The sequence below is a fragment of the Physeter macrocephalus genome, chromosome 14, assembly GCF_002837175.3.
Source record: "Physeter macrocephalus isolate SW-GA chromosome 14, ASM283717v5, whole genome shotgun sequence".
NCBI lineage: Eukaryota > Metazoa > Chordata > Mammalia > Artiodactyla > Physeteridae > Physeter > Physeter macrocephalus.
In genome coordinates, this window is record NC_041227.1 from 81,027,521 (window position 1) to 81,037,939 (window position 10,419).

General features: G+C 53.4%; 1 protein-coding gene across 1 annotated transcript in view; it reads right to left on the reverse strand.

Moving 5' to 3' along the window:
- CHLSN (cholesin) overlaps positions 1-10,096 on the reverse strand; it is a 94,272-nt gene extending 84,176 nt beyond the window's left edge. Inside the window, exons 1-2 of the mRNA XM_055089953.1 lie at positions 9,952-10,096; positions 3,925-4,054 (exon numbers count right to left, since the gene is read on the reverse strand). Coding sequence (XP_054945928.1) covers positions 3,925-4,053 — 129 coding nt within the window. The 5' untranslated portion in view covers position 4,054; positions 9,952-10,096. The remainder of the gene's footprint in view (positions 1-3,924; positions 4,055-9,951) is intronic.
- Between the last annotated feature and the right edge of the window lie 323 nt (positions 10,097-10,419).

A 10,419-nucleotide genomic window follows, 5' to 3' on the forward strand; every position in this document is an offset into this window, starting at 1 on the left:
ACCCCCAGCTCCCCCTACTCCGCCCCCCCACCCCCATCTGCAGACAGCCTGAGTGTATTTACAGCAGCAGGAGGCAGCCAGCGCAGCCTAGGTGCCCGTCCAAGGCGGCAGTCACTGGCTCCAAGGGTGACAGCTGCTCTGGTGTGTCTCCCCACCTCCCAGGTCCGGCTCAGCATCTGGGGTGGTACCTCCCCAGGGAGGGCGGGGTGGGGGGCTGAGGCCTGAAGACCCCTCATCACCACACAGCTGTGCTCGCTAGACCAGTCCGCCCGACCCTGTCAAGCCGGAGCCTCCTCTGGAAGGGGTCCAGGGACATGAAGACAGAACCGGAGCCCATCTGCCCCGCCCTAAGCCCAGCTCACGAGGAGGGTTAAGAAGCTACCAGACGGGCAGACATGGGCCAACTCCGAGACCCCTGTGCTCAAGCACTGCCTCGGAAGAGGGAAAACCCTCGAACCCCCCGCCTCGCGAGCCCCTCTAGCAGGACAGGGCAGAGGACAGGCGCGGGGCAGGGCCTCCCGGGAGCGGCAGCCGGCACCACAGGCAGCCGGCACCACAGAGCCAGCCAGCGCCGGGAGGGCTCGTCCCCCCCGCCTCGGGGGCACCGCAGGCCACCCCCTCCTCCACTATCCCAGCCCACGCGCCCCTCGGGTCAACGGCAGGAGCAAGAAGTGGACGGGGGCTCAGCCGCAGATGTCACACGCTGTGGACAAGAGCACCAGGGCAGCGGGACGGGACGGGACAGGAGAGGGATGGGCCCCCAGCCGAGCGCCCCCCCCCACCACCGTGGGGCTCCCAGCGCGTGAAGCATCCCCCCTCGGGGATCCTTCAGCCCTCCTGGCGCGGGCTCAGGGCCTGGGCTGTGGGAAGTGACTGCACAGGGACCCGAGGGTCCCTGGACGGGCATTTCCGGGAGGACAGCACCATGGCCAAAGAGGGGGCAGAGGCTCCTTGGGGCTCCTTGCGGGGGTTGGCGCAGGAGCTGGGGCGGGGGCAGTGCAGTACTTTTCCACGGGCTCCCAGCGACGGGAACGCTCTCTCCAGGCCCTGGCCAACCACCCTCTGCAGACGGAAGAGTCCCTCCTTTTAAAAGGCCTAACACAGCAGCTCCCCAGCTTCCCACGAGAACCGGAGGGCGAGCGGGTGAAGAGTATTTTGACGAGCAGAGACCAGGATGTGGTCTCGAGGAAGCACAATCTCCACTTCCTCGGGACACCAGCCCCAAGCCCAGCACTGACCGCGCAGGGACCCACCCGAGACCCCCCAGCGCCCCTGGGGACCAAGGCGAAGCTGCAGAGCACAGACCCCATGGGGACCATGTGCACAAGTTACTAACCAACCAACCAAAAACCGAGGCAGCAAGAGAGACTGGAAGGAAACATACCCAAATTCTTCTTCCTACTTTTGTTTTCCAAATTTCTTTTTTTCTTTTTTTTTTTTTTTTTTTGCAGTACGCGGGCCTCTCACTTTTGTGGCCTCTCCCGTTGTGGAGCACAGGCTCCGGACGCGCAGGCTCAGCGGCCGTGGCTCACAGGCCCAGCCGCTCCGCGGCATGTGGGATCTTCCCGGACCGGGGCACGAACCCGTGTCCCCTGCATCGGCAGGCGGACCCTCAACCACCGCGCCACTGGGGAAGCCCCAAATTTCTTTTAATCAACATGTACTTAAATAACAAACAACAACAACAAAAATCACTTTTAAAACAATTGCCTGAATTTAAGAATCATTACCCATCTCAGGCAGAACCTTTAAGCTGTGCCAATATTTATCATAAACCCACACAGTGTTGGGGGTCCTGCCAGTGACCAGCAGCCAGCAAGCAGAGACTACTCAGAAAGCTAGCGATTTGTAACAAAATTACAAGTCACCAGGACTTGTCACTTGGAGTCCCTTTTAAAGAAACTGGAGGAGTCTAGAAAAAGTAGGAAACTGTCCAGGAAAGGCCCAAGAAATTCACATGTACTGGAGGTTCTGCAGGGATTGGGGGCCAGACCACCGAATGAGAACTGCAATAGCTCTAAAAAACCAGTTTCCCTCTAGGGTCTAGAAACCAAAAAGGCCTGACAAAACTGGGGCTCCAGTGGCAGAGAAGGTGAGAACGACGAGAAGGGGCCCAGGGGACACGAGACTGGCTACGTGCCCGGATGAGAGCAGGATGTGGGGGCCAGCGATGCGGCCCGGCTGGCTGACCTGGGTCCTGTAAGCACGGGCCTTCTGTACAGGGAGAGGCGCCCGGGCTCGGGTAGCGCCAGACCTGCGGTTCTCGGCCGGAGAGAAGGCAGAGAAAGGGGCACCCAGGACAGGTACGGGCCTGAGTGCCGGCCTGGCTTCCTCCCTGACACCCAGAGGTGGCAGCTGGGAGACGACCCCGGACCCAGTGGAAACGCTCTCTCGGCACAGGCCCTGCACCTGCCCACCCACCACGGAGGAAAAGTGCCGTCACGCGTGCACCTGGCACAGAACTGCCCAGCCAGCCGGTGTCCTCAGGGTCGGACCAGCAGTCCTGTACGGAGCCAGCAGCACGGTGGCCTGGGATTCACCCCAGGGCCTGGCTGGGCCTGCAGTCAAGGAGGCGCTGGCCGACGGGCAGCCCCTTCTGCCCCAGCCCCTCCGCTATATGAAGGGGGTACATGTGCCCCGGGTCTCAGCAGCGTGCACGGCCCAGGCTTGAAACAAAGGCAGAGCTGGAAACACTGGGGCCTAAGAGTGACCAAACCGGGACTTCCCTGATGGCGCAGTGGTTAAGAATCCGCCTGCCAGTGCAGGGGACACAGGTTCGAGCCCTGGTCCGGGAAGATCCCACGTGCCGCGGAGCAACTAAGCCCGTGCGCCACAGCTACTGAGCCTGCGCTCTAGAGCCTGCGAGCCACAACTACTGAAGCCCGCGCGCCTAGAGCCCGTGCTCCACAGCAAGAGAAGCCACAACAACGAGAAGCCCACGCACCGCAACAGAGAAGCCCCCACTCGCTGCAACTAGAGAAAGCCCGCGTGCAGCAATGAAGACCCGATGCAGTCAAAAAAAAAAAGAGTGATGAAACCCACCAGCCACACACCACCCATCCTGTCGGGGGATTTCCATCACTTCCTTTCAGAAAGACCCGAACGAGGACCTGATCTAGTCGCCGGTTAATGGTAGATACTCACAGGCAAGTCTGACAACGGCCCCAAGTCACTCGACACGCTATGCGGGGCGGCTCCGACGACACTTCCCTCCCCGTGGACCAAGGATGAGCGCAGGGTCCCCGGGCGCTCACGTGGGACACGGGCTCGAGGCCGCACCAGGCCCGCCTCACGCACGGTCGGCACCTTCGCCCACCGCTCAGGGCCCAGAAAAGCCGCCCCTCGTGACATGAGTCGCCCATCAACTTTCACTTCATGTTGGACAACTTGTCAAGATCTGTAACCTCTTACGCTCTTCTGATCAACTACACGCTAGGAATCGCAGAGTCAGCTCAATGTGGAAGAAAAACATTAACACTCAGAACCTGAGTGGTAACAGCAAACAAACGTAAACGTAGACACGCTTCTGCGGCGGATCTTGAACACTTTTAGATGTGACCTCGTAAGCACAGACCCCAGGCCACGGCCCACGCGGTGCCATGTGAAGGCCCGGCCCTCCCTTGTATGACGGGCTCAGAGGCCCGGCTGCGGCCAGGCCAGCTGAGGCCTCCACCGGGCCACCATGCCATCGAAACCCTGTCACACCGGGGACCCCAACGGCAACCTGAGGTCTGGTGGCTGAAGAACGGCAGTTGTGCGGTTCCAACCTACAGTTTACTGCAAGTCTCATTTGCCCTACAACTGCCTCTAAAAGGCACTAAGCATGTCCATGGGGGCCTGTCCACCCCGACGCCTGCCATGTGACCACCGAGTCCCCCTCCAGGTCCGGAAACAAGGCGAGGCCAGCGCGCCCGCGTCACCTACCTCGGCTGGGGCCCCCTCAGTGCCCGGCGGGGCCGCAGGTGCCAGAGGCGTCTCTCTTGCTGCCGCCTTCTTCAGTTTTTTGTTCTTTTTCTCTGTCACTTGGCTCTCTTTTCTCTTCTGTTTTGCCATCCTGCAACAGAGAAAGAAAACTATAAAGACACAGGAAATAAAAATTCTCCATTAACAGAGAGGGGAGGGCATTATAAAAGATACAAAGCTATTTCAGAAAGTGTGGGAAACATACAGTCACTGTTACAAATTCAAACGCCCTCGTTTCATCACCTGTGGACAACTTACCATTGTGGTGGATTTCCTGTCTTCTTTCTGAGTGTTTTATTTAACATAGCTGCCATCACACACGGATATACTCTGTTTCTAACTCAACATGAACATAAGCTTTTAAGAATAAAAGAAGGGACTTCCCTGGCGGTCCAGTGTTTGGGACTCCACACTTCCACCGCAGGCGGGATGGGTTTGATCCCTGGTCAGGGAACTAAGATCCCGCACGCCATGCAGTGCGGGCCCCCTCACCAAAAAAAAGAGGAAAAGAAATAGCATTTTTAGTGACAGTATCCAAATTTTCCAAAAGTGAAAACTGTGAGCATTTGTCTATTCCCTAATTAATGACTATCTGGGATTATTTTCATTTTCTACTATTACGGAGTAACTCATACTTCCCCATCAACTAGGGATGCTGCAGCCCTATACGGGCTGGCAGTGACCACCATGCGGTCACTAGGCCCTCGGTCACCTGTGGCTGGAGGTGGCCATGATGAGTCCGGGGTGGCCTCCTTGGACCATGGAAGCAGCCCCAACCGGGGCCACATTGAAGGAGCCACACAGGTTCAAGAAGCTCTGATTACATCTCCCTCCTCAAGCACAGCAGTATCTAGAACTCCACGTACAAGGACAGAAGAACACCCGTGAACATGAACTGCAAACCCAGCTTCCCCTGTGGGACTGGATGATGGGAGCCAAGGGAAATGGTCACGGCACCAGAAACTAGGCAGGGGTCGGGGGAGAGGCCTCCACCTGAGGGGCACTGGCTGCGGGGACCTCCGAGGGGCGTTCTGTGGGCTGGGGATGGGGGGAGGCAGTCCGCAGGGCCCCAGGCCCACCCCGAGGGAGACACGGGAACTGACCGGCTCCTCCCCACCCGCACCCCCTTTGGATGGAGCCCAAAAGGAGCTGAAAACACAGGCAAGTTTCGGAGTCCCAGCAGCTACAGCGTGAGCACCCCGAGGTGCAGGGTAGAAGGCACTTTGGCACAGAGGCGCTGGGCAGCTCGTACAAGCCACACACACACACGCGTGCGCGCACGTGTGTGCTTCTCGTCACACGTCAATCGAGCAGGGGTGAGTAAGTCAGCATAAACCGGGGAAAGGAACTCCACTCAATAACTGAAATCAATGAGGTAGCGTTACACATACAGGATTGAACAGAACACTACGAGCAGCAGTACCCTTTTGTATTTGTTTAAGAAAATAACAACAGAGAACGCTATGCACGTACTTATAGGCAAATGTCTGAAGGACATGAACCAAAGCTTTCCCTTTCTCTCTAGGGATGGGATTGCAAGGGACTCTCCCACACCCACAGCTCAGTTTCATTCTGTTTTTATCAAGGTTTTATACTTGAAGAACTTCATTTTTTTAATATTAGTCCTTTAAAATTCTATCTACAAGGCCTGCTAGTATCAGCTTTTATTCTAACAAATTACATGAATGTATTTTGTTTTATTTATCCTAAAGTCACTCCACTGGCTTCATTTACGTGTATGTGTATTGTATGTATTACATAGACACAAGCATGTAACATCTATATTACATACACCCACAATATTCACGCTCATGTCTCTATAATACAGGTATTTTCATTTCGGACATGCTGTCCCAGGCTGTCTGCATGGGAAGGGACACACAAACCCAATGCCTTCTTCCTCTGACACCAGAATTCATTTTGGACTCCATCCACAAATGCTCAAAACTGCAACTCGTTCATTCCACAAGTGTTTATCGAGAGCCAGTTCTGTGCCAGGCACTGCTGCACGCTGAACCCAGAGCAAACAGCAAGGGAAGTAAGAGCCTTGATCTCGAGAAGCCTCCTTCTGGGGTGAAATCCAGACCTATTTAAGTGAACGAGCCAGTGCTTTCACACAGAGATAACCGCTGCCTAGAAAGTAGAACCGGGTTGAGTGAGCAGGTGCCCCAGAGGCTGGCAGTCGCGGGGCGGGGCGGGGCGGCGTCAGGGGCCTCTGAGGGGCCAGAGGCAGACAGAGGAGGCAGCGTGTGAAGAGCTGGAGGAGGCCCGGGCCGGGTAGCGTCCAGAGGAGCAAGGTGCGCAGGTGGAGGGGAGGAGGGGCATCCGGGGCAGAGCTGCCTGCCCTCAGGTCCTCTCACCCAGGCATCAGTCTCACTGAACCACTTACTGAGACCTTCACTTCCCCCAAAGTAAAACTTTCCACAGGGACAGACAGACAAATGACATCAATGTGTGTGTGTGGGGGGGGGGGGAGCGCGCTCAAGTCACCAGCAGCCCCACCCCAGACAGGCCCCTTCACTTCGTCACTTGTCGGTCACCGTCTCCGCCGCAGAGTGCCGACCACGTGCAGGAGCGGCTCCGGGCTGGACCGCCCCGTCCAGAGTGCCCACCCACACGCAGCTCGCATTCTGATGGGGGAGGCAAACATGTCAGAAAATGAGGATGATGCTAGGCAAGAAAAAAAAGGAATGAAGGAAAGGGCTATGGGAAACGGTGATTATGAAAAGGGTGATCATAACGGAAAGGGCCCAGAACCCAGCTTTGAGTTCTAAACACCATTCTCTATAAAAAAGAGCCAGACCGCCTTAAGATTCCCCGTCTGGAGCAAGGAACGTGTAAGGTGAACCAGAGTATCAAGCTGCACCACGAACCAAGCCAGACAATCACAGGGCCAGGGCAGAAAGGAAACGGAGCCAGGGTGAAGGGCCCCTCTGCCCCCTTTGGGGCCGTGACTGATTACAGCACACTGAAGGAATATCACTACTGTGCAATCAGAAAACTGCCAGGTGCCAGGTCTTTAATTAAGCCTTATCTTAAGAAAGTATCCCAAGCCAGAGGCTGCAAGCTTCAATTAGCAGTGTAATAAGAAATCTTGAAAGAATTAGACTGTTGACACAGGGTTTTGAAAAGACAAAGGGCTCTGCCAGCCAATTACCTTGCTGGAGAAATAAGAAAAGTTCAGCAAATATTTACACACCGGTTACCATAAAAGTTAAATCTACATTCATTCTGAAAGTTATCATTAAGTTTAATCAGGGGGCTTCCCTGGTGGCGCAGTGGTTGAGAATCCGCCCGCCAATGCAGGGGACATGGGTTCGGGCCCTGGTCTGGGAAGGTCCCACATGCCGTGGAGCAACTAAGCCCGTGCACCACAACTACTGAGCCTGCGCTCTAGAACCATGAGCCACAACTACCGAGCCCGCACTCTAGAGCCCGCGAGCCACAACTACTGAAGCCTGTGTGCCACAACTACTGAAGCCTGTGCGCCTAGAGCCCGTGCTCCGCAACAAGAGAAGCCACCGCAGTGAGAAGCCCGTGCACTGCAACAAAGGGTAGCCCCCGGTCGCTGCAACTAGAGAAAGTCCGCACACAGCAACGAAGACCCAACGCAGCCAAAAATAAATAAATAAATAAAGTTTAATCACTAAGTCTATTTGCTAAAAAGGGGGGAGAGGCTTTTCCATGTTATAAAAAGCTTTCTTTTTTAGTCCCAAGAGACGGTGATTCATACCTTTGAGACAAGGAGTGTCTGTTGTAGGAAAGACGTTTCCTTACATTTACGGTCAGCGGGTCTTCAACAAGGGGGCCACAACAATTCAGTAGGGAAGAACAGTCTTTTTAACAGGTGGTGCTGGGACAACTGGATATCCACATGCAGAAGAATGAAATTGGACCCCCTACCTCACACTATATAGAAGGATTATTCAAAATGTAGCAAAAACCTAAATATAGACCTAAAGCTATAAAACTCTTAGAAAACATAGGAGTAAATCTTTATGACCTTGGATTAGGCAACAGTTTCTTCATTACGACACCAAAAACATAAGGAGAAGAAAAAAGATAAATTGGATTTATGAAAATTAAAAATTTTGTGCTATAAATGAGGCCAGCAAGAAAGTAAAAAGACAACAAACAGGACTGGAGAAAATGTTTGCAAGTCATATCTGACAAGAGACTTGTATCTAGAATGTATGAGGAACTCATAACTCAACAAAAAAGGCCAACAACTCACTTTAAAAATGGACAGGGACTTCCCTGGTGGTCCTGTGGTAAAGAATCTGCCTTACAATGCAGGGGACGTGGGTTCAAGCCCTGGTCAGGGAACTAAGATCCCACATGCTGCGGGGCAACTAAGCCCACGCACCACAACTACTGAGCTCCCGTGCCCCAACTAGAGAGCCTGTGTGCCGCAAAGTACAGAGCCCACGCGCTCTGGAACCCGCATGCCACAGCTACAGAGCCCACGTGCCCTAGAGCCTGCGCGCCACAAGTAGAGGGAGAAAACCCGCATGCCACAACTAGAGAGAAGCCCGAGCACCGCAATGAAGAGCCCACACGCTGCAACAAAAGATCCCACATGCCTCAACGAAGATCCCATGTGCCGTGACTAAAGACCCGACACAGCCAAAAATAAATAAATAAAAATAAACAAATCTTTAAAAATAAATTAAAAATTTTTAAAAAAATGGACAAAGGACTTGAACAGACAATTCCCCAAAGAAGAGATACAAATGGCCAGGAAGCCATGAAGGAGCTCAACATTGGTCCTCATTAGGGAAACGCAAGTCAAATGACACACTTCACACACGTGAAGATGGTTAAAATCAGAGAGATAATAGGAAATGTTGGTGAAAACGTGGAGAAATTGGAGCACTCATCACTGCTGGTGGGACAGAATATGGTGCAGCCACTTTGTAGAACAGTCTGGCAGTTCCTCAAAAAGTCAAACAGTTGGGACTTCCCGGGTGGCGCGGTGGATAACATTCCACGCTCCCAATGCAGGGGGCCCCGGTTCAATCCCTGGTCAGAGACCTAGATCCCACGTGCATGACGCAACTAAGAATTTGCATGCCACAACTAAGGAGCCCACCTGCCACAACTAAGACCCGGCACAACCAAATAAATAAATAAATATTTTTTTTAAAAAAGAAGTCAAGGGGCTTCCCTGGTGGCGCAGTGGTTGAGAATCCGCCTGCCGATGCAGCGGACACGGGTTCGTGCCCCGGTCCGGGAAGATCCCACATGCCGCGGAGCGGCTGGGCCCGTGAGCCATGGCCGCTGAGCCTGCGCGTCCGGAGCCTGTGCTCCGCAACGGGAGAGGCCACAACAGTGAGAGGCCTGCGTACCGAAGAAAAAAAAAAAAACAAAAAAACTAAAAAACAAAATAAAAAAGAAGTCAAACAGTTATGTGACGCAGTACTACCTATAGATGTACATAATCAGTGAAATGAACAGACCCACATAAACTCTGAACTTGGTTGTTCCCAGCCGTGTAAGTCATAATATCCATAAGGGGGAAACAACCTAAATGTCTACCAACTGATGAACAACTGAATTCTATCCACACAACAAGTTATTCAGCCAAAAAGGAAGCAAGCACCGACGCCTACTACAACATGGACGAACCGGGAAAACACACGAAGAGAGAGAAGCCAGTCACAAAATATTACAGACCGTATAATTCCATTTATATGAAATGTTCAGAATAAGCAAATTACAGAGGCAGCAGCAGATCAGTGTCTGCTTGGGGCTGGGCAAGAGGAGGAGTGGAAGTGACTGGTTGGCACCAGGTTTCTTCTGGGAAAAGAAACATGCTCTAAAATTAGGTTGTGGTAATGGTTGCAAACCCTGTGAATATACTTTAAAAAAAACCCTCTAATCCCAAATTATTTGCTGTAAATTAAAACACATCATGCCCCAGTACTGTTTGTAAAAATAAACAGGGAAAAATACGGTTTCCTACCACCACCATTTCAGCAAACGTACCTGTGCCGTCAAAGGTGTTCCTTGCGTCCCCCGGCCCGGCGGGACCTCCCCGCCCTCACTCTGTCCGCCGGCTGTCATGGGTGGCCTGGCGTTGCTGTGTCACAGCATCGAGACCCTTTATTGTGTTTTCTTTCCTTACAGGCCTTTCTGCAAAAATCCCAGTGACTCAGATTAATTTCTACGAGCAACACCAACTTAAGGTTTCCCTGTACTTGGTGGTCAGGACTCGGAGGGGCAGGAATAAAGCTAATCATCATCGCAACCATCACTAAAACTGGCCTTGATTGAGAGCTTCCCGTGGGCCAGGCCCTGTTCCAGGTGCTTTCCACGTGTTAACTCGTGTACTTCTTGTGACCAACGAGGCGGGCACACAGATGAGGACACTGAGGCACACCTCTCAGGGGAAATCAACAGATTGCACCTAAAACTGGCAAATCAAAAAAAGTCACCCAGTTTGCCTATTATTCA